This window comes from Dermatophagoides pteronyssinus, unplaced genomic scaffold (genome assembly GCF_027571235.1).
Source record: "Dermatophagoides pteronyssinus isolate colony J.1.1.1.1 unplaced genomic scaffold, Derpt_VIB-CSIC_2022.12 sq0106, whole genome shotgun sequence".
In the NCBI taxonomy this organism is placed as follows: domain Eukaryota; kingdom Metazoa; phylum Arthropoda; class Arachnida; order Sarcoptiformes; family Pyroglyphidae; genus Dermatophagoides; species Dermatophagoides pteronyssinus.
This window is the reverse complement of record NW_027461600.1, coordinates 1-25,064: the sequence shown is the minus strand read 5'-3', so window position 1 is coordinate 25,064 and position 25,064 is coordinate 1. Positions and strand designations below refer to the sequence as shown.

Sequence of the window (25,064 nt, the reverse complement as noted above, 5' to 3'; positions counted from 1 at the left end):
ACACACAAAAAAAAACATGTGATTCGAAATTCGAAAATAAGTAGTAAATAAGGGTAAATATTCATTTGTTTTTCTCATTTATATCAATCCAAATTTCTAATCAATTACAATAGGATTTTGGTTTCGAGAACGTAAAAAAAAAACAACAACAAACAAACAAACAAAATATCAAATGGAACGAGCTTATGTTCAATATGTAGCACCAGATATTGTAGATTGGGTTATATTTGAAAATGATATTGGTACAGAATTAACTGCAAGTTTTTGTTTACATTTCAATGAAATCAATCAATTTTCATTGGGATTCTATGTTGTATTTAATGTATTTATAATGGAAAATGGTAAGTATGATTTAGAATCTATTGAAAAACTTTATTGAAAATATATTCTTTTTTTCATCACTTTAATTAAGGCATACCAAGTTCACAAGCTGTATCCGATATGTTAACAGAAACTATTTTTTTCCGTTTGACCGGTGGTCTAATCGAAATGGCCAGAGAATATATCTATATTTGTAAGAATATTTATCATCATATATGTTTCATAAACAATTCATTCATTTATCCTTCAATTTCGATCAATTCACTTGTTTTTTTTCTTTCTTCCTTATTTCAATCCTCGAATAGACGAAAAATTCATTTATGATGATATTATAACATTGGTTAGATATGAAAATTATCATCTTGAAGTAATTTATAATCGACAAGATAATCAACCTGATCGAGAATTTTATTTTGAATATTTATATTTTGATTGATCTTTGGCCTTGAATATCTAAAATCAATTTGATGTTTTTTTTTCTCGGTGTTTTTTTCCCACTTGTTAACATTACACTAATGCCAATCTTATCCAATTGAGGCAATAATTTTTTCATCAATTTTAACTTGAAATAATTTTAATATTTTCAATTTAAAAATGTAAATAAATCTTTGATAGTAGCGACCTCCAATGAGCGACATGCTTACTAGTCATTGAAACATGACATTGAATTCGATTTCGTTTTTCCATATACCTACAACAATTTTTCCAATTCTTTTTGGACCAATTGGATCATCATCACTATCTTTGATAATAAAATACATTACCAATACACACAGAAACATACTATCGACAAAATCGATAAACAAAAATGGAATATTATCAAACATTTACAATGTTATGTTATCCACAACAAACACAAGTAATTCGTTATCGTATAAATGGTAATACATTTGTAAAGATAACAATTTTTTTCCATCTATGGCATGCAATAACAAATTGGACAATATGTGTTCATTATCGTTTGTTACGAAGTAAGTATCATTATGAAAAAACTTGTAATATAATTTACCAAATCTAATTAAATAATATAATTTCTAAATCATTTCCCACACAGCTTTACCACATCATCGTATTCGTGCTACTCTTGATAATCGTGGTAGTTGTCGAATTCGTCTTGTTAATCATGTCTTACAACAAGACAATAGTGCCATACAAATATGTATGCTATGTTTATTTTGTTGATTACATTCTTCACAAATCATCCATTCAAACTAATAAGAATTTTCCTCTGATTATTTTTACCAGATCGACATGTATGGGATGGTCGACGTTTTCATTTACTTCGTTATTATCATTTCACCGTTGAAATGCAATATTTTCGAGTGTAAAAATTTTTAGAAATGAAATTTTTGTTTGCAACAAAACATATCTGCCTTTTCTGTTGACTGATTGATATCCAATTAAATTTTGTAATAAATTATAATTTTAAAAAATAAATAAAGTAATTAAAAAAAACAAATCCATTAATTTTCATGTTTTTTTATTTTCAAAATTCTGTTGTTTTATCCATTTTTCAGAATAAAAAGAGAATCCAGAATCAATGAATGTCGGTCTCATATCTGTGCCTGAATGTAAATAATAAAACCGATAGATTGCGTTACTATCGTTATTATTGAGGGAATTTTGTGGCCAAAAAAAAATATCATCATTATGATGATGATGATGAAAAGAGTTGGAATACCAAAATGGAATATAAAAAAAAGGTCAAGTAAAGGGACATTCGAGGGACATAAAAATCATCAAACTTAATTAAGTGATTCGTGGGAAAAAAATGTTTACAAAATCAGAGAATTTTTGTCAAGAGATTCTTGAACAAACAAAAAGACAAAACCAAATATTTTTTCCTAAAATCACTCGATTCTATCGCTGCTATACTCCAAAATATTTTCAACTTACCGTTCAATAATGATGATAATGTTGAAAATGGTTCAACTATATAATTGGTGAGTATTTATTATTTGATTTATAGATGAGCAAATTGTTGTTTGGTTGGTTGATTTCAATGATATTTTCGATGTTACTTGACTTTTTAGTCGTTGTTGTTGTTGTTATTCTAAAATTGATGTCAAATCAAAAAAAAAAACACTGATGAAACAAACAAATGATTTTCACATTTGAACATCATTTGATTTTAAAATAAAAACAAAACAAACAAACATTTTCTTTACAGAAACACACACACAAACAAATCCAGATGGTTTTGTCGGATTATAATGAAGATAATGTTGATGAATTGAAGGTTTAGGTAAAGAAGAAGAAGAAGAATTGAAATACCAAAAATAGAATAATTCTCTGCGTCTATTTTAACTAAATCGATCAATCAACCAATAATAATAACGCCCATTCAAAGAAAAAAGAATCGTTTCGTTTAGATGCAAAAACCAAAAAAATAATTACCGAATTGTTCTTTTCTTATTGATCTGGTTTTACTCAGAAATTAAAACATTGAAAACAAAACAAAACAAAATTCACGAAACGAAAATGTTGATGGTGATATTATTAATCATATAAGAAATAGCAGAAAAACAAAAAAATTTTTGGTAGTTGCGTTTTTTTCCTGTTCATCATCATCATCATCATAATCATCATTTTTTTCAAAATAAGTGGCGCCTCGTATTCACATTGTTTGACATTGATGACGGTAATAAATTGATGATGATGATGATAATGCCACACACACAAAAACACACGTTGAAGCCAGGAAAAACAACAACAACAAAATCTAAGTCGTATTTTATTCCATTTGATTACCGTAGGTTTTTGTTGTTGCTTTTTTGAGTTTTAGTTTTTCATTGGTAATCAGGAGTGATGAGTTATGTTGGTGGATTTCAAAATGATTTTGTTACATAAAATCAATCAATTCAATTCAATTTGATTGATTGATTTAGAATGCTTGAATGTTTTGCAATGATGATGATGATGGTTTTTCGTTCGTTTCATAAACTTTTCTGGAAGAGAAAGAGAAAAAATGAAAAATTAATTAGTCGATCAATTTTTCATGAACTTTTTTTAAAAAAAAAAACAAGAATTTTCTGAAAAAAAGAAGTCAGAATAATTTCTGCAACAACAAAAAACAAGAAAAATTATCTTTGATTTTTGATTGTTGTTGTTGTTGTTCAAATGAGATCTATACTTGCAACAAACAAACAAACAAAAAATCAACAAGTTTGTATTAGTGGAAGTGAGTAGTAAACACACACACACACACACACAGAGAGAAAGGGAGCAAGAAGAAAAATATCCAAAGACTTGTTTCTTTTCTTCTTCTTCTTCTTCTTCAAAACTCAACCATGACGACGATGATGATGAAGACAACCAACAACAACGATGGCTATATGATGATGATGATGATGACGATTACAATCAAACATCATTAATTCAATTCAATTCATTTCATCAAAGTAAAAGTTATTTTTTCAACAACAACAACAAAAAAAAACTCACTTTACACCCGTTTTATTCAGGCAAATGTCCGAAAATCAAGAGAAACGAAAAAAAAGGATGCTAAAATATCAAAATTTTTAAAATGTTTTTTGTTTTTTCACAACCAAAAAATTATTCAATGAACAAAAAAATATGTAAAAGAAGCGGAAAAACTTGCCTGAAAAAAAACAAATGAAAAACGACAAACATTGAAAAAGGAAAGGAAAGAAAAACATGGTTCGCAAACGACAAAATCAAAAAAAATCACATCAATTTTGTTCGCACACAAAATATTTTCGTCAACAAAACAAAAAAAAAAACAACGAAAAAGTCGATCGCACAACAACAACGTTGATGTTGATGAAAATTGTAATCAGTAAAAAAAAAAGTAAACGTTTGATAAGAGAACCACGTTGTTGTTGTTTTGGTAGCGGGGGGAAGATTAACAAAACAGAACAGAAAAAGAATTTTATTGTCATAGCGATCATGTCAAATTGGGGGGGGATTAATCTAAAATATTAATCTCATCATCAAAAAAAAAAATCAAATCGGATTTTTGATTTTTTGGAAAATTTATTTATTTATAAGAAAGCGTCAGCATACTGTTTGATTGTCTTTCGAAAAAAAAACAAGGGGGAGAGGATGATGTAATCATGATACGATGATGAAACAAACAAAAAAAAACCTGTACCCGTTCATTTCAAGGATGTTTACTTGTCTATTTGTCTACACTGTTTATTACTACTGTTTTTTTTTCATTGAAAAATTAAAACTAACCTAACTAAAAAGATGTTTAACGTTGTGTGTTTTTTTTTGGTGTGAATGAATGATCATTACCACTTCATTTTTGCATCATCATCATCACTATGGCTGTGCTCATATGTGAATAATGATGATGATGATGATGATGCAAAAACATTATATTTATATATATCCACAAGCATTAGGAATATGATGATTATTCATTTATCATATTTTTTATTTCTTTTCAAAAAAAACATTACCCTTAAAAGAAATTCTTTCATTTAGTTTGTCGAGTATAAGATGTGAATCGTTTTTTTTGTTGTTGATTCTTACGGAATTTTGATGATTTTTAAAAGAAATTCTGTTGTTGTTGTCTGAAAATTATCGCAAAACAAAACAGAAAATATGTCCAAGACACGTGTTTTTTTTTATTTTGCCAAAAGAATTATAATTTCTTTAGGTGTGTGTTTGTGTGGTGTGAACAACAAAAATATGATTTTAAAAATGAGCAACGTTAAAAGTAAGAAGAGAGAAAAAAAAAGAGTTAGAAAGTAAGATTGATGATGGCCCTAGGTGTGATCGTTGTTGTTGTTGAGCGGTAGAATGGTCAAATTTTGTTTTCTCAAAATCTTGAGGGTAACAAATGAAGAAAGGTAATTGTGTAATCAGACAAGGTAAATCAAAAAAAACAAAACAAAACAAAAAATGACTAGCCTGCAACTTTGACTCATGGATCGAGCCAAAAAAAAGCACAAAAATAAGGTAAAAAAAACCAAATGGAACCAAATTGATGGTCCCAGGGTAAAAATAGTGGAAAAACAATAACAAAACAAAACAAAAAAAAACATTCGAAAATGGGTGGATCACAACAATAATGGGGGGAGGGGAAACTAAAATGAAATTATACTGTATATATCAGTGAAATTGTAAATAGATTGTTCCATTAATAAATAGACAAACAAACAAACAACTATTATAATAGACAGATAGAATTGGAAATTTTTTAATTTATTTTTCCAAAAAAACAACAACAAAATAGTAAACATATGATGATGATGATGATGATGGTCCACCATTTTGGGAGTGGTGGTGGTGGAGGTGGTGGTGATAAAAGGTGACCATCAAGTTTTCGTGAATTTCAGATTCGTGAAAAAAAATTAGCCAGAAAATACATACCTTAATGCAACAAACAAACAAACAAAATCACAGAATCGATAAAGATGTTTTTCATTTTAGTTATAAGTCACGATATTTGTCGAAAGAAATTATTATCGATTGATGATTCTTGATGATGATGATGAAATCAGAAAAAGAAAAAAACACAGAGAATTTTGTGTGTGTATATGTGTGCGATCAACAATTAAACGATAATTACGAAAACATCAACAACAACATTCAATGAAAATAATAATGATGTGAAGCGATAAAAAAAAAGAAAAGGAAAAAATTCAACGGGAAATGATCGGCAGTTGATTGTTTCATCATTTGTCGATTCTGTAATTTTTTTTTTTTTTTTTTTTGCTCGATTCGATTTCAGCAGCTAGCGGTATTTATTCTTTACTTCTACTTCTCCTTTTTTTGTTTTTGGTTCTGAAACTGAAGAACAACTGTATTTTGATAGTTTAGCAAAACAAAACAAAAAAAAAGAGGGGGAAGGAATGAAACGTGGGAATATAGACTTTTTTTTGCACAGGATATCATCATTATATATGAAAAAAATGTGTTCTTTTTGTTTCTCTCTCTCTCTCTCTCTCTCTCCATGGTATTCATCATCATCATATATAGATGTGAGGTGGTGATGGTGGTGGTGGTGGTTGTTGTTGATTTGTATTTGGGCGTTATGGTTCAATCAATTCATGTCCGTTTTTTTTTCATTTCATGTGTATTTGCGCGCGTATGTATTCATTTGAAGAAAGCAGCAATAAACTGTATTTAGCAAAAATAAGAGAAGAACACATAGGATATTTTTGTTTTTTTTTGTGTTCTTCTCCTATTTTTCTTTTCACAATTCTTTCTCTCTCTCTCTCTATATGATGTGGCTAAGTTGAATGACTATGGTATGTTTATTATATTCGTTTAAAAAGAGGGGAGGGAATTATTATTAAAAAAAACAAATAAATTGTATCGATTTGATAAGAATATTTTGAAAGGAAAAAATTTAATTACAAATTCAGGGGTTTTTTGTAATTAATTCAATTTCTTAATTGTGATAAGTTTGTTTATTAATTGCAAAATGGATTTAAACCTTTTTACAAACTATACAAATTTACATCAATTCACAATTCGATCAATACATTCATTCATTACATTTTTTTTCCAAACATTATTTTACAAGCACCACCAACAACCACCGAAAAAAACCAATTAATCAATCGATCGATCGATAAATGATTGATGTGGTTATAAATTTTTTTTTTTTTGGTAAAAACGAAAAAAAACCTATTAAAATTATCCAAATATCATTTCATTTCATGTAATGTTTGGTAATATTTTATAAACAAAATTAAAAGAAAAAAGTTAAATAAAATTGTATCAAAAGATACAAATCGAATGTTTTGATTTGCAAAAAAAATGATGTTCGCACGCTTGATTCTCCTCCTCTACCTTCTCCTCCTCCTCCTCCTCCCCATTCACTCAACACAAGTTTTTTCAGTTCACCCCTATGAAATAAATGTTAGAATGGAATATTCCAATTCTTTTCATTTACTCTGTGTGTGCTGCTGGACTGGACTAAAAGTAAGTTCGGTAGGATCATTGTGGAAACAGGTGTAGCATGTCGACCGGGCAAAAGAATCAAACGAGGGGGGAAAATATAAACATTCGAAAATTGATGAACGAGATTTTGTTTTTGTTTTTGTTTTCAAATTTTTTGGAATTTTGTTTGTACTTTTTCGGGTATCTGTTTTTTCTCTCTTTCTTCTTTTTGAATTTATTTGTTATTGAATGTTTTTTTTTCAAAAATAAATTCTAATAATTCTTTTTGTTTGATTGTTTAGAATTTCCTTTCGCCTCTGAAACTGGTTTATATAAATGAGTCGAATCATTTTTGTATCATCCATGAAAAGATGCGGCTATTTTCACATCGAATGATCCACAAATTCTGAATCATTTACTCAATTTTTTGTTGTTGTTATTGTTATTAGCATAAAAATGTCATTTATAACAAAGTCACAAATATTGATCTCAAATATTGGCCAACGAAAATTGTTAACAAATACAACAACAACAATAATACGAACATTTAGCTCAAAAAATGATTTATATCGTCAATTAATATTTGAAAAAGCATTTATTGATGGAAAATTTTGTCAATCTGAAAATGGTGAAAAATTTAATGTTTTAAATCCATCGAATGGTAAACTTATTGGAAATGTAGCCGATTGTACTGTAAATGATGTTAAACGTGCTGTTCAAGCTGCCAAACGTTCATTCAATGATCATTGGTCACAAACATTGGCCAAAGATCGTGCACAATTACTCAAACGTTTATTTACATTACAATTGGATAATACTGAACCATTAGCACAATTAATTACGGCTGAAATGGGTAAACCAATACGTGAATCACGTGGTGAAATAATGTATGGTGCTAGTTTTTTGGAATGGTTTGCTGAAGAAGCACGTCGTATTCATGGTGAAATATTACAAAGTCCATGGCCAGATAAACGTATTAGTTATCGAAAAGAACCATCAGGAACTGTTGCCATTATAACACCGGTATTTACTAAATTTTAAAATCGTTTGACAAAATAATTATTTTCATTTGATTTATTTTCAGTGGAATTTTCCAAACGCTATGGTTACAAGAAAAATGGCTGCAGCATTAGCAGCTGGTTGTACGGTAGTAATTAAACCACCCGAAGATACGCCATTTTCCGTACTTGCATTAGCTGCATTATCAATAAAAGCTGGCTTTCCACCCGGTGTCATTAATATTGTTCCAGTTTCTCGAAAGAATACGCAAAAAATTGGTTCATATCTATGTAATGCATCGGATATATCAGTTATATCATTTACCGGTTCAACTCAGGTTGGTAAATGGCTGCTACAGAATAGTGCTAATACTGTTAAACGTGTTTGTCTGGAATTGGGTGGTGATGCACCATTCATCGTATTTGATTCGGCTGATATTGATAAAGCTGTACAAGGATGTATTGTTTCGAAATTTCGTAATGCCGGACAAACATGTGTATGTGCAAATCGTATATTTGTTCAGGATGCTATTCATGATCGATTTGTCGATTCATTAGCTAAACAAATGCAAAAAGAATTAATTGTTGGCGATGGATTTGATGAAAATACAACGATTGGACCATTGATCAATGGAAAAGCAATGGAAAAAGTTATGACTCATGTTGAAGATGCACAAAGTAAAGGCGCAAAAATATTGATCGGTGGTCATAAACATGAACAACAAGGTGGATATTTTTTTCAGCCAACATTGATAACCAATGCTAAATCGGACATGTTGATCGCACAAGAAGAAACATTCGGACCAATTGCAGCTATTTTCAGGTTTGAATCCTATCCATTATTTATAATCATTTTTATTGTATTGCATTTTTTTCTTAGATTCAAAACCGAAAATGATGTTATTCGAATGGCCAATGATTGTCGTCGTGGTTTAGCTGGTTATTTTTATTCACAAGATTATGCACAAATCGAAAGAATTACTAGACGTTTAGAAGTCGGTATGATTGGTATTAATGATGGAATATTATCCTGTTGTGAAGCACCATTTGGTGGTATCAAAGAATCTGGTCTTGGTCGTGAAGGTGGTACACATTTTGGTGTTGATGAATTTCTTAATGTTAAATATGTTTGTCATGGTGGAATGTTCTAATCAATAATTATAATAATTGCATATCATTAGTAATTAGTTAATATTGTTGTTTTTAAAACTTGTTGTTTTTCTCTCACAATATATTCCATGTTTTTCTTTTTCTTTGAATTTTGTGATTCTATAGAATTTAAATAAAAAAAAATAATAATTCCGTTATCTGTGAATAGATTTTTCACGTGATTTTCCAAATCGTTTATATTCTTTGATGTGTATCAATATTGACAACAACTACAGGTTGTTGGATTTTTATTTTGTTTATGTGGCATTTCGGTAATTTGTTTATCATTTAGTCATTGTCTTCCATTTTCTTTGATATTCAATCAATCAATCAATCAATCAATCATGTTACAAAGTATTGAAAAAACATTCGATTCAGCTTTTTTTAATGCAAATCATAGCCTAAGATTTATGCAAAAATTTATTACACAAATTAATGATGGAATACTTGCTGAAGATCTTGGTGAACAATTAGGACAATTAATACAAAATGTTATTGAACAATTATCGGTATTGGCATTTTGTTTTGCACAACTTATGTGTAAAACAATTTTATTCTCTGAAAATTGTTATGTTATCAAGGTAAGTTTCAAAATATTGAGCTTTTTCATGATTTTGTTTTTTTTAATGATGTTTTGTTTAGGAACGTCAATCACGATTACAGATGGAAAATTTTCATCTTAAATCAGATAAATTATTGATGGATTTTTTTCGTAAAATTGTTCAAAATTTACCAATTGAAAATCGAAAAACAAATAGTTCAAATCGACAACAAAATCAATCTGATCGATTGAAACAACGAACAAAAAGAAAATCCAAAACAAAATCATCTAATGATGAACGAAATAAAACATCAATCAAAACTGATAATAATTTAATGATAGCTGATAATTTTGAAAATAATCTAATCTATAATCTGGAAAAAAATGATCGATTAAAAATTCGATTAAATCATCAACATCATTATTACAAGACGGATGCATTTCGTATGGTGTATCGAAATTTCAAAGAAACCGAATTGATTGCTAATTTACGTGCACAGAATATCGAACGACAACGTGAAATTGTTATGTTGGAAACAGAATTGGCCACATATCATCTAATGGTACGATATCTAAATAATCAACTATCTGGTCGTATACAACAGATACAATTATTAACACGTGATCGAAAAGATTCAAATTTTGATCAAGTTTGGAATGATTTAGAATCAGAAATTTCATTGAATAAATTCAAAACCATATCGAATGCTCTTAATACTACTATTCCAAATGTTGAACATGGAATTCTAATGAATCTATTTCAGGTTCATAACAATCAAGATGAACAAAAAAAATCCGAAATCAAAGATGATGATAATGATCAAACAAATGAAATGGAAAAACAAACCATAGTTCCAGTTGAAACAATTGGAAATGATGATGATGATAAAACGATATCGATTGAATGTAAAAATTTTCGAAAATCCTGGTATAATATTGGTCAATTTCGATTCATCATTATTGATTTGAATAATGAAGCATTAGGTATTAGTATAACCGGTGGTAAAGAATATGGCCTACCTATTTTGATATCGAAAATTCATCCAAACACACCGGCACACCGATCATCATCATTTATTACTGGTGATATAATTTTGAGTGTTAATTTTATCGATTTTACCGATCTGACTCATGATGAAGCAGCCGATTTACTTAAAAATCTGGTAATGTATTTTTATCAAATTAAATTGAATTTTTTTTCTAAAAAAAATCTGTTATTCCATAGTCTGGCCATTGTAGATTCGGTGTTATTTATCTAAAAATTGATGAAAAAGATGAAATGATTATGAAAAAATTTTCAAACAATTCAATTGGTGAAGATCAAAAACAAATATTTATTGATTATTATCGTTCAATATTTAATGCAACAGTCATATCACCATTTCAATTAAGTTCTTCATCATCGGATGATGATGATGATGAAAATAATGATGAAGATTATCCACAAATATCATCCATATCCATAAAAACCGATGATGATGATGATGATTGTGATTCGAACAAACCATTACACCAAAATATTGAAATTCAACCAAATCGATCGACAAAAAATGCTATACCAGGAATGGCAAAATTAATACAAATTATAAATGATGATTGAAAAGTTATTTATTTTTATTTTTTTTAATTAAAAATTTTGTAAGCTGATTATGGCACCTCATCATCATCTTAATTCACCATAAACCGGATTCAAAATCATCAACATTGTTTTTTTTGTTTTGTTTTTTTTTGTTAATAAAATCATAATTTTCGTTTGTTTGATTCGAGTGTTTGATTTTCATATCGATTAAAATATATTTCGATAGCACGTTTAAATTTTCGCCGTGTTTGTTCATCGATCGATAATGTCGATGATGATGAATCCATTGATGATGATGATGATGATGGTGATGATTGTGATGATGATGATCCTGATGCTGATAATGGTAATGATTGAGAATTTTGATTAGATTCCATATTTTGTTGATTATCATCATTATCATTACCATTATTACCACCATTATTAATTTCAACAATATTGGTTAAATTTTTACCATGTACATGATGATCAATATGTTCAAAATGATCATTTTGGCCGGATACATTACCCATTGTCGCTGTTGTTGATTCACGTTGTGTTGTTGTTATTGTTAATGATGGCTGTAATATTGGTGATTCAGAACGAAAATGATATGGTTTACTTTCAATATTATAACAAAGATTATCAATCTCTTGACGACTAATAAAACAATCATTTTTACATTGATTTTGTGATAATGATTTTGGACTATCTAAATCTAATTCATTAACACTAATCTTACTACGTTCGGATAATATTGATTTGATTGTATGCATCTCTTTTTTTACTATATCCAATAATTGATGGCCAACAGTTTCGATTGTTTTACGTCCAATTTGATTTAAACCTTTATAAATTTGATCAAATTTTTGATTAATTTGTACACCTTGTTCTTGTACTTTTCGGCTAACAATTGTTGAATGATTACGTAATTCTCCTACTGAAATGGTCAATATTTTATATGCTTGATCATCTTGTCGCATCATATATTGTGATTGTGTATTCAGAATAACAGCAACCGAATTATTAATAGCTGTTGACATTTCTTTTAAACGTGTCATAATTGGATCACGAATATCATCAGTCATACCGGCCAATAAATTCAATGGTTTAACATAATTATTTAATCGTTTAAATTCTTCACGAATAATTTCTTTTGTTTCATTAGCAACATTTAATGTTTCAAATAAATATTGTTGTGATGTTTGTGATGAATGCCACATTTCCTGTACAATTTTAATGATTTTTGTTGCAAAATATTGTAATTTACTATCCAATTCTTCAAGTGTTAATTTTTTATTATGATGACCATTATGATCATTATTATTACCATTTGGTAGATTAATAATATCATCCATTTTATTATTTTCAATAGTTTCTTTTGTACGAATTTTTGTCTGTTGTTGTTGTTGTTTATCATTAGCCATCATCATTATTGATTCTGGATCTAAATCTTGTTGTTGTGAATTTCGTTTTTCGAGACGATCTCGATATGAATATTGTTGTTGTTGTTGTTGTTGTGAATGATAATTATGACCATATTGTTGATCATCATTACGAATAAAATCACCATTTTCTAATGATGTTAATAATTGTTTACAAATAATCAATTGATGTGCATCATCTGATTTGAATTTATTCTGTTTCCAACGTTGAAATATTGGTTCACATTGTGCAATTAATTCATCCCTTGTTATACTACTACGTCCATTATTTGTTATTATTGATTGTTCGGATGATGATGATGATGATGATAAATCCATTGTTCGATGATCAGATTCATGTATTTTATCCACCGGTTGTTGCAGTTGTTGTTGCTGTTCATTTGTTGTTTCCATATAAATCTTATCAAATTCAAATTTTTCTTGTTGTTGTTGATTTGTCCAATTCAAACCATTTTCAAATGATTCTTGTTGTTGTTGTTGTTGTTGTCCTGAATCATTCAATGTATCCGTTGATGATGTAATTGGTAAATTTTTTGATAAATAATTATCATCACCATTATTATTATTATTACGATTAAATCTTGGCTGTTGTGATGTTGTTACTTGTGGCTGATTATTATTATTATTATTATTAGTATTTGAACCAGATGATGATTCGGATGTTGATGAACCATGATTGTTATTATTATTGTTATTATTATAATCTTGTTTAAACAAATCGACCAATTTATGTTGATAATCAAATGTTTTACGGATTTTTGTTTCAAAATCATTCAATTTATTCTGTATATTCAATTCGATCATATTTAATTTTTCATTAACCAATAAAAATTTAGAAAATAAATCATTTGTTATAACTTTAAAATTTCTTTCAATCAAATCCAATTTATTAATAATCTGTTCATTACTGAATGTTACTTTATTTTCGGACTGTGATATCTAAAAATGATATAGAAAAACTATTTAGAATTTTTTTAAAATAATTAACATACCTTTGAAAGGATTTCTTCAACTTTCCAATTAATTGTTTTTTTCCATATTTCATCTTCAATAACAATATTTGAAAATTTATTTTCAATTGTTGATAATTTACTTTCAACTAAATTTTCCATACTTAAAAATTGTGTTTTCATCATATTCAAATAACTTGGAAATGTTGACGATGGTGAACTAAGACCATAATTATTCATTGAACGATGATAAATCATTTGATCTTGTAATTTTTGTAATCGTCCATCAATCGATATAAACATATCCGATATGGTTGCCGTATTTAAATGATTATTATTATTATTATTATTATTTATCACTGTTGATGATTCCGATGTTGACGATGCTGGCGATGATGATGATGATGATGATGATGATGGTGATTGTCCAGCCACCAATTGAGATGATGGTGATGATGATATAGTTGGATTTTTTATCGATTCTTGTCTTCGATTTACTGTTGATGATTCTGATGATGATGATGATGATGGTAAATGTAATTGTTGTTGATCATTCATTTGTAATGATTCATCTTGTATTCCATAATGTATATTTTGATTATCTAAACTTGTATTTAAAATATCTTGATCTTGATCATGATGAATAGATAATTCTATTTTTCCTGTATCTTGTACAAAAACAGTACTACCACCATTGACACCGCCACTACCACCATTATTATTATTATTATTACCAACAACAGCCATACCTGAACGGCCAATATTATCACGATTAAATCGTTGTTGTTGTTGTTGTTGTTGAGAATAACCATTATATAATTGTGGATCTTTCAGTTGTGGGGGGGAAAATGTAAACATTTTTGATGTCATTTTTTGATTATTGTTGTTGTCACTTACCTTGTTGTTGTTGTGGCTGTAATTGTTGTTGATTTGTTAACGGTGTTTGTACAAGTCGATTCTGTAAAATTGTTGATATTGTTGGATTCAATGAAACAGTTGTTGTTGTTGTTGTTGTTGATGATGGTGATGATGTTGTCGATGATGATGATGATGATGTAACTAATCTTGATCGTTGTAAATAACTACCATATTTTGACATTATTTCATCCAAATCTCTTGGACGTACATGATCAATTAATGATAATGATAATGGTGATTGTTGTTGTTGTAATTGTATCGTTGATATTGATGATTGTGGTAATGATGATGATGTTGATGATGATGATGAAATCTGTGGAACAATAGATGCTATGATAAACATTGGATTCATTAAAATCAATATTATGGCCATTATTAAAATGGCCAACAAAACGATTCTAATGGCCATTTTAATGTAAAAACTGAACTTTTTTCTTGTCTTTTCTCTCAGATAAATGTCATATGCAAAACAAAATGAACGAAAAAAAAACAAAACAAAACAACTAAATCAAATAAATAAATAGCTAGTCACCATTGCTGTCATTATCATCTTTTGTTGTAACATTATGAAATCAACGGATTTAATTGTTGATTGATTGATTGATTGATTCATATGTACCTTCTTCTTGAAATCATCATCCGTAAAAAAACAAAAAACAAAAAGAAAAGAAAAATTACTTTTACTTATTTTAAAAGGTTAATTAATTATAAAATTTTAATTTATAATAGAAAAAATGTGAACAAAATTGGTTGGTTGATTGTGTTTGTGAGTTTGTAACGATGATGATGATGTGTATTCAAGCACAAAATGTATACAGATGCACATCCATCCAAAATACAAATTCCTAATCAATCCTCCTTATTTTCATCATCATTGAACAACATTGCCTTTTTTCACTTAAGATCCCCTTATACAATTCTTATCAAATCATTATTATCGTTGAAAAGTAAGTAAAGAAATATAGAAGTTTCGAATAGATAAAAAAAGCTCGGAAACATTTTTTCATGATTTGCGCCAAAAAAACAACAACAACAAAATCTAAAATCTAAAATCAATCAAATTTTTTTTTGCATCCATCACCGCGATTAGAAAGTTTGATGATAACTGTTTTTTCTCATTGCATTTGGTTCTTATAACCAAAATATCGAAACATAAATAGAAACAGAAAATTTTATCTTCTTAAACCATAAACAACTGTGAAACAACAACAGCAGCAGTGATTCAAAAATTTAAAAATTCAAATTTTTTTTGTTTCTGGTTCATGGATTCAATCATCGCCGAACAAAAACAAAACAGAAGATATCGATGCTTGTCATTGCATTTATCGTTCAATAAGTTTTTGTGGAAAATTTTTCCCCCTTTCTTTCACTCGATGATTTTCTGAAGTTCATTGATTCATTAAATGGACAACATAGAACAGGATCAGAACCAAAACCAAAAAAAAACTTTGACCGTTTTCAATTTACAAAGCAACAACGACAACTATATTTATTTTGTCGAATCTCTGAATCAACTACCATCATTGAAATTTAATCATTTAAAGATAGGAAGTGTAAAGATAGGGAGAGAGAAAGAGAGAAAATTGTTAAATGCCCATCCATATCAAATATCCAGAAAATTGATTGATTGATTGATTGATTGATTCAAGGCATAAATCAATCAATCAATCAATTATAAAACTAATGAATGATAATTTTTGCCTCTGCTAAATTTCATAATTAATGAAATGAGAATTTTGAACAGAAAACAAAAACAAAATGATATGATTATCACATCATGTTGGTTTTTTCAAGAAATATTTCTTTAAAAAAAACTCTTTTTTCCGGGAAAACTTCTCCAAAAAAAAAGAAGAGGAACTACAAAATTCATTTCCGAATCAATCGATATTTTTTTTTCTCAACCGGTTTTTAATGATTTCAAATATATTTCATATTTTTTTTCTTTGTAAAATTTGTTCATTTTATATTTTTTTCAAAAAAAAAAATTATCGATTCTGTTTTCGATATCGTTTCCATGATGATGATAATAATGATTGAAAAAAGTGGTTTGAAGAAGAGAAAAACGGAACAAACAGAACTTATGATCAAAACTTTTTTCTTCTTTTCGAAACCCTGTACCCAGCCATAATTATCATTTTCCATCGAAAGAAATGTATATTTTAGTCACAAGAAAAATTGGAAGAAGTTTTTTTCAGGTTTTTTTTCATTATTTTGTTGTTTTTTTTTCAGAATAAAATTCTGTATTTCAATCAGAAAACATGTATCCATGGCACACACAGTGTTTGAAAAAAAAGTTAAAATAAGAATAATGGGGTAACAAAGAAAGAAAGAAACAGCAACAACAAAAGAAAAATCCATAAATCCTCTTCATCAAAAATTGACTGGTTATATTTTATTTCATTTTTTTCTTGGTTCTCATCATTACAAGTGGAAAATAACAACAACAACAACAACAACATTTGATTACCTTGACAACAACATTGAAATTAATGAAATGGGTAAAAAACAAAAAATTCAAACCAACATAATATGTACAATATTGATTTTTTTATTCTTTACAAAGTTATTTTGGAAAACAATGAAAGAATGAAAAAATTTCTCCTGAGAAACAGGAGAAAAATGAAGATAAAAGTTCATTTCGATTCATCTATTCTTCAGTCAGGTTGACATTATCGAATATTTTTGCTGATCTTGAAATTTCTTAAATCTCAAAGACATTTTTTTCAGTTTGTTAAATTCTTATCATTCTAATTATAACAAAGAGTAAGAATAGTTTTTGTTTGATTATTTGATTTGATTTAAACTAAGCAAAAAACCCTTTTAACTATTTGATTTATATAGATGTTTTGGTTAACATTGTTGGCCATTTATACATTAAATGATTGGACAATTATTGGTGTTGATGGACGTTGTGGTTATCCAGAATTACCATATCAGGCACGTTTAATTGAAATTAATCAACAACATCAACATCATCAACATCAAAATGATCATAATCAAATAGCTCAACATTCAAATGAAGTTGGTGATAATGATGGTGATAGCGATGGTGATGATGATGTATTCAATAATTGGAATTATTTTGAAGAAAAACAATTTATGAAAGTTATTTGTCAAAAAGGACCAATTGGATTTGAACGTAAACTAAAAAATCAATCATCATCAATAATGTTGATTGATTCGCATGTATTGATACAATGTTCATTTAATCGTTGGAATATAAGTAAATTATTTTGTTTAGAAACAATGGATCCAAATAAATTTAATGTTACAAAATATCAATCAATTAATAATAATATTGATACGGTTGTGATCGATAATGAACCGGTTAATTTTATGTTTAATCCACATCCATTTAAATCATCAAATAATGATATTGATAATGAATCGAAAAAACCAAAATGTATAGAATTTAATGCAAATAATACTCGTCCAAATGAAATGATTGAATTTCGTGTGAATTTTATTGAATTAAATCGTCAGAAAAATTTCATACCAAGAATCATATTGATTATGCGTCATAATTCAATCAATATTGATCATCATCATCAACAACAACATAATGATTCAAAAATAGATAATGATGATGGTGTTGAAATTGAAGAACAACATAAACAACAATTTATTGATTTTGTACGATGGAATCAAAATGAATTCAATAATAATAATCATGATTCATCATCATTGAATAATACTCATTATTATCGATATAATAATGTTTCAAAACAACAACATCAACAACAACAACAATCAACAAATCATATGAATGAAAAGGAAAAAATACTTGTTACAAAATTTGCAAGATTAGCCGTATCAATACAATTGATTAAATCAAATATTGATTGTTATTTTAATGAAAATATTATTATTGGTAATCATATGATTAATAATATGTCAACAGAATTTCTAATGTTTGATTGTCCAATCGATTATGATCAATTGAATGATGATAATATTGATAATGATAATTCATTTCGTATTCGTATTAATATTGAACCAATTCATGTTAATGATAATGATAATAATCAAAAGCATTCAATTGATAAAATTGAAATCTGTGGATTTCAAGCATTTTCTATTGCCAATGAACAATGTGGACAGCCATCTATTCCTATTAATGGTCTGGTTACACAAATTCAACGTTCAAATGATCATTTGATTGCCCAATATACTTGTATACAAGGTTATCGTATTGCAAATATGAAAAATGAATTAAAAACTGGATTAAATTTTGATCATGATCATCAATCAAATAATAATGATCAAAAATTTCAAAATAATAATAATAAAACTGATAATCATTTATCATCATCATCATCATCATCAATCGATAATGATATAATGGAACGAACATGTAATCCAAAAATACATAGATGGACACCAGATTTTAATGATGTACTTTGTGTACCAAAATATTGGTGCCGTAATCCACCACCAATGCCTGATGCGACAAAATTTTTATTTGAATATTCAAAATTAGATAATTTGAATCGTGCTGTTGCCGATCTATCAATGGCTACATTACGTTGTCTAATGGTAACACATAATGTTAAACCATATACTATATATAGATGTGATCGATCAGGTGAATGGATTAAAGTTGGTAAAGTTGCTAATTATACTGAACCGGAACCGGATTGTATACCATCTAAATATCGTACAGGTGTACCACCACCATCACCAAATGGACGTTATTATCGTGGCTATAGACGTTATTATTATCATTATTATCCACCACAATCATCAAGCAATATGAATACAGTATTATGGGGTCATAAATTAACTGATAATAAATATTTAACATATTATGGTGGTGCAGGTATTGTTATATTGTTTTTAGCATCATTCATCATTCTTATACATGTTAGACGTATGGCTAAAAAAATGTCAACACAAATGCGTGAACAAACCTATATGAGTATGGAAAAATCTAATAATGATGCATTTATGTCTATGGGTAGTGCTAATCAAATGGATACTAATCCACCTGATTATTATAGTGAAACAAATTTCTTTGATGCAAATACAATGTATTCAAGTGATTTACCACCACCGGCAACGCCAATATCAATGCCAGTTAATGGTAGTAGCGGTAGTAGTGGTGGTGGTGGTGTTGGTGGAAAATCAACTAAACATGATTTAAGCAGTAATTTTGATTCAATTAAATTTTAAATTTGAAACAAAATTGAAATGAATTGAAATGGGGAAAAACCAATTTCGGTGAAAAAACTATTGAAACATTCAGCTAAAACAGACCAAAGATTTATTTAAATTAACCAAAATTTTAGAATTGCACCTTGTTTGTTTGTTTGTTTGATTTAATCATGTAGTTTAATAGTATGTAGATTATCATCCACTTACACACACACACACACACCAACAGACACAAAACATTATTGCTAAATTTTAAAAATAAATAAAAATAAATTTTAGTTTAAACAAAACCAAATCAATTTTATTGAAGTAAATTTTCTTTTTTTTGAAAAAATAATTTAACGAAAAAATAATTGAAACCATGTCGAATGACCATCAATAGATGGCAGATATTGCGCTGTTTTCGAAAAAATTAGTTTTTCTAAAAATTTCAATTTTTGTTTTTGGAATTTTTAAAATTTCTGTGAATAAATTTGAAAACGAATTTTTCTCAAATTTCTTTTTGTTTATCATTTTTTCCATTCATTTATTCAGGTATTTGATTCACCGTGTTTCGTTTTCGCTTTCTTTTTTGTTGTTGTTGTAACCTCGGGCGCCTTTATCACCCAGAATATTAGAAATAGAAAAAACTTTGACAATTCTAGAAAAATTGACATTTTTTTGAAAAAAAACAGCAGCAAATGAAATGAAATAAATTGGAAATCATCATCATCAAAGATACCTTTACTGGAAACTTTTTTGGTTCATTGCTTCTACTACCACTAAGTTCATCCGGTTAATATCATATTTGTCATATTCTCTCTCTCTCCCTTACTCTTAAACTTATGACAATAATCGAGAATCCACTCCAAATACATCCGGTAAAATCACGAAGTAAGCTTCAGCAATTTCAAGAAAGAAATGATAATAACCAAAAAAAGAAAAGAAGAAGAATATTCTCTCTCTTTTCTCAATTCCAAAGTCTAATAATATTGAGAAAAAAAAATATTGAAAATCAAAAGAATCAAAACCGTATTATAATAATAATAATAGTAACGAAAAAAAAAGTTTATATCCTAAGGGCAACCTGAATTTCAACCTGGATTCTATCATCATCATCATAAGCAAATAATCAAAATATTGAATTGGTTTCTTTTGAAATGATGATGATGATTTTGTTTCAAAAACTTTTGATTTTGAAATATTTTGAAAAAAAGTTTTCCGGAATCAAAAAAAACCTGGAGAAACAATTGATGAGTCATAAGGTTTCATTAGGTTTTTTTGTCTTTTTGTTTCTGGTTACTAAATTCTATTGCATGTTTGCAAAAAGGTTTGATTTGATGACAATAAAAACATCATAAAAGCTGTCAGTTTACCTGAGAAAAAAAAACATAAAAATATCTAATGATGATGATGATAAGTCTGTCATTGTTTTTGTTTTTTGTTATTTTCACCCTAAAAATAATCATAATAAATCAATCAATTAAACAATAACAGATTGAAATCCACAAAAAAAAGGTACTTGGACTGAGAAAAAGAAAAGAAAACAGAATTAACCGAAAATAGGTCAATAATTTTTTGGTGAAAAAATTATTTCAAGTTGAAAATTTTTATAGTTTTTTTTAACTCGTTTTAAATGGAAAAATTTTTTCAAATGGTCAAGTGGTACACTTGAACCAAAAAATAAAAAAATGACCAGGATATGAAAACAATCAAATGAATGATCAAACAAATGACAGCCAAAAGATTGAACAAAAAAAGGTCTGGTTGGTCATTTCATGTCATTCGTCGATATTGACATTTGTGTTGGTGTTGGTGGTGGTGGGTTATGTTTGATTTATTGAATGATGATCTAAAACCCAACAAAAAAAAGGAATCAGAACTTGTTATTTACCTCATTATTTTTTGTTTTGTTTACCAAATTTTTGATTTTTCTCACGAAAAAACAACATGTTTTTCCTCTCGTTTTATGTTGTTGTTGTTGTTTTTTTTACAAATGGTGCATACTTATTATGTTTTTTCGAAAACAAAACAAAACAAAACTATCACCACCCAATTGAAAAATTTTTTCGGATAAAATATATTACTGGTTTCTATGGAATTTTTTTTTGAAAATGACCAGAACTGGCCAAACTCTCTCTTCCATTGTTTGCTATTATAATGGCCTAGAATCATCAACAAATATTGTTTATAGCCAAAATTTTTTTCCATCATCATCATCATTATTCGTTGAATTGACAATAAACAAACCATACAATTATCTAAGTTTTTTTTTTTTTTTTTGGTTAATGTTGAAAAATTTATAAAGAATTTCTTTTTTCTTTTTTCATTCAAAATGAATATCATCTTTATTATTATTATGTAAAAAAAACATTCATAGGAAGACGACGACAACAAAAATTTCAATGGCGTTTTTTTTCTTCTTCTGAAAACATTTTCTGGTCGGCTGGTTGGCTGGAAACTTTATAATTATACACACAAGGATGATGATGACCAAAAGTGTAGAAACAACAGTCAACCAAAAGAAAAAGAATCATTGTTTCTATGTTTTTGGAAGAAAATGATGATGATGATGATAGGTGTCGAAATATAATGAATGTTGATCATCATCATCATCAATGAATTTTTACACAATATGCAATAAAGCCGCCCAAATGTCAAAGGTGTGTGTGCGATAACGTTAGGTTAGGTAAGATGAGGTGAAAGTTGAACCAAAAAAAAAAGAACAATGGAAAATAAATTTTCTTTTTCTTTTAAATTTATGTAAACCCTCCTCATACATCCCACAAAGAAACAACAACAAAATCTGACCTAACCTTTCTTTTTAATGTTTGTTTGTTTGTTGAATATTTTTATGGCCAAAAAAATGATGATGATTATGAAAAAAGATTTACAACCACATTGACCTTTTTGATTCATTTTTTCTTTATTTGATTATAAGCATCAGCAAGAATTTTTTTTTTTTGCATCAGTATTCGTCTGTCATATGATTGTATAATGATGACAGTAGCCGTATTTGTTGGAGGTCTGGGTAATAAATTTATATTTTGATTCGCTTAAAAAAAATGTAGAGAATTTACGATCAAATGATGATGGCAAAAACCGCAATGATGTTCTTTTTTTTCTCTCTCAGTTCACGAAGTTCAAGAATCGTATATTTGCATACACCAGGCTAGCTTATTCAAATGATGATGACGTTTATGTCAGAATGTAAATCATCATCATCATTATTCCTGTGTATCCTATGTATCATATATGCTTCATTAAATTCAATGATAAATTTTGAAACAAAAGGATTAAGAAGAATATTCTTCTAAATGTAAATGTGAATTTCATTCTATGGACATTAATAAAGACTAACTAACTTGCGATTTGTCTATTTGTCAATTTCTATTATGGCTATGTTATCTTGGTGGTGTATATTCGTTGAATTTGAAATAGAAAACATGAAATTCATTTTCATTAAAAAAAAAGTATTAAAAAAATGATAAATTTCAATCCATTAACAATGACAACATTCCAAACATTTTACCAGAACAAATTAAATAAATTCAAATGTTGAAAAAGAATTCATTAAATATTTTTTTCTTTTACTTTTAACATTTCAATGGTCATGTTTTCTGTTGAAATTTATTAAAATTTGTACCAAAAGAAAAACACGATTCATATAATGAATGTTCCAACAACATTCAAATAAGAAACATGTTGTTCCATTCACTTGATTTGATATAATTGAATCAAAAATCATCACTTTATTATTTAAAAAAAAACTTTTACATTTGAAACTAAGAGAATATTCTATTGGGAGGAGTTGTTTTTTTTTGTTTGTTGGAAACATTATTTTCAAAAATGAACAACGAAACTTGTACTAAATCACGTGCAATTATTCTCATTGAAACCTAAATAAAGTCATAATGTAATGTTTTTTTTTCAATGGAAAACAGAAACAAAAATTGAAATTTTTTTTTGTTTCAAAATTTCGTGACTAGACAATTGAATGATTGAATTATTGAATGAACTTTTTTGTTGAATCATTTTGTTTTGTTTTTAGCCATTGGATTTACATTGTGTGTGTGTGTGTGTGGATATTTGCTGATAAATCTTAATGATTCTCATTTTCTTAACTTTTTCTTTTTCTCTATCGATAATAATAATGATGCTTAATATCTTTATATATTACCCTTCACTGTTGGTTTCTTTTTTCCATAGCCCTTGAAAATGTTGTTGGAAAAAATTGTTCATTACATTCACGAATCGAAAAATAATAACAAAAGAAAATTCAGAAACCATATTGAATGAATGTTTATAAATGGTTGAATAAATAAATGAATGAATGAATGGTTGTTTGTAATTGTGATTGGTAGGAGTGAAGAATCACTACTCTTATCTTCATATTTGCAAAGAAAAAATGAAACAAGAAACAAGGAGAAAAAAATTTATTTTTGCAAATTTTTTTCCCGTATTTTTTTCACTTAGTTAGTTAGTTAAAATGTGAATATTAAAATGATGATATTTCCATTTAAGAATCGAAACTCACAAAAAAAATATTCTTTGCCTTCTTTTTCATATCGTTATACCAAAGAAAATTAGAATCAGAATTCTGTGAATTGTATAAATATATAAGGAATATGAATGAATGACTTAATTAATAATCACCCATACCATGATTCTTTGATTTCATTCACTTATTTCATCATCATCATCATCATCGTCTATTAAAACAAAATGTTTCATCAAAGATGTATTTACCCGCACATATCCGGCGGGATGTTTGAGTGAACAGAAAAAAAAGTTGAAAATGATGATCATCATCATCATCATTATATTCAATCAATAAAACATCAACAACAAAACAGAGAGAGAGAGAGAGAGAGAGAGAGAAAATCGATCCAAAAAGTTTCAGAATTTTTTCTTTTCGACTACAGAATCGATACAGAATCAGAAGGAAAACAAAAACAAAATGCTAATCAAAGTGAAAAAAAATGAAAAAATGTCAATTTTTTTCGCTTGCATCAAAATTACATTATTCAATGCAGATGTTATGTTTTTCTTGAATTTCATTTTGAAATTAAAATTTTAAATAAATTTTCATTTATAATACGGTCATTTTTCGTCCTGAATGATAATTATGTTGTTTTTTTGTGGTAAATTATTATCCAAAAAAAACAGTGTTATATATGTGACGATCTG

The 25,064-nt window shown here is 27.9% G+C and overlaps 6 protein-coding genes across 7 annotated transcripts; 5 read left to right on the top strand and 1 right to left on the bottom strand.

Moving 5' to 3' along the window:
* The first annotated feature begins 16 nt into the window (after window positions 1-16).
* Window positions 17-803, top strand: LOC142646181 (uncharacterized). Its single transcript, XM_075824424.1, has 2 exons — window positions 17-341; window positions 413-803. The coding sequence occupies exons 1-2, from the start codon at window positions 173-175 to the stop codon at window positions 643-645; spliced, it is 402 nt and encodes a 133-aa protein (XP_075680539.1). The 5' UTR covers window positions 17-172; the 3' UTR covers window positions 646-803.
* An 8-nt stretch (window positions 804-811) lies between these two features.
* Window positions 812-1,685, top strand: LOC113790170 (uncharacterized). The gene is made up of 3 exons (XM_027339803.2): window positions 812-1,292; window positions 1,376-1,480; window positions 1,567-1,685. Exons 1-3 carry the CDS (start codon window positions 1,130-1,132, stop codon window positions 1,647-1,649), a joined length of 351 nt encoding a protein of 116 aa, XP_027195604.2. The 5' UTR covers window positions 812-1,129; the 3' UTR covers window positions 1,650-1,685.
* A 5,498-nt stretch (window positions 1,686-7,183) lies between these two features.
* On the top strand, window positions 7,184-9,439 carry Ssadh (succinic semialdehyde dehydrogenase). The gene is made up of 4 exons (XM_027339807.2): window positions 7,184-7,383; window positions 7,485-8,205; window positions 8,267-9,003; window positions 9,061-9,439. Exons 2-4 carry the CDS (start codon window positions 7,639-7,641, stop codon window positions 9,329-9,331), a joined length of 1,575 nt encoding a protein of 524 aa, XP_027195608.2. The 5' UTR covers window positions 7,184-7,383; window positions 7,485-7,638; the 3' UTR covers window positions 9,332-9,439.
* Window positions 9,440-9,550: 111 nt separating this feature from the next.
* Window positions 9,551-11,631, top strand: LOC113790162 (uncharacterized). The gene is made up of 3 exons (XM_075824420.1): window positions 9,551-9,910; window positions 9,972-11,033; window positions 11,096-11,631. The coding sequence occupies exons 1-3, from the start codon at window positions 9,674-9,676 to the stop codon at window positions 11,468-11,470; spliced, it is 1,674 nt and encodes a 557-aa protein (XP_075680535.1). The 5' UTR covers window positions 9,551-9,673; the 3' UTR covers window positions 11,471-11,631.
* On the bottom strand, window positions 11,461-15,546 carry LOC113790161 (uncharacterized). Of its 2 annotated transcripts, none has more exons than XM_027339789.2 (3): window positions 14,721-15,546; window positions 13,866-14,650; window positions 11,461-13,812 (listed from the first exon to the last, which is right to left on the bottom strand). In XM_027339789.2, the coding sequence occupies exons 1-3, from the start codon at window positions 15,148-15,150 to the stop codon at window positions 11,611-11,613; spliced, it is 3,417 nt and encodes a 1,138-aa protein (XP_027195590.2). In that variant the 5' UTR covers window positions 15,151-15,546; the 3' UTR covers window positions 11,461-11,610. The 2 variants fall into 2 exon arrangements, with proteins under 2 accessions (XP_027195590.2, XP_027195592.2); XM_027339791.2 differs by having other exon boundaries at window positions 11,461-13,803.
* A 1,816-nt stretch (window positions 15,547-17,362) lies between these two features.
* Window positions 17,363-20,194, top strand: LOC113790133 (uncharacterized). Its single transcript, XM_075824419.1, has 2 exons — window positions 17,363-17,504; window positions 17,583-20,194. The coding sequence occupies exon 2, from the start codon at window positions 17,583-17,585 to the stop codon at window positions 19,911-19,913; it is 2,331 nt and encodes a 776-aa protein (XP_075680534.1). The 5' UTR covers window positions 17,363-17,504; the 3' UTR covers window positions 19,914-20,194.
* Window positions 20,195-25,064: the final 4,870 nt, after the last annotated feature.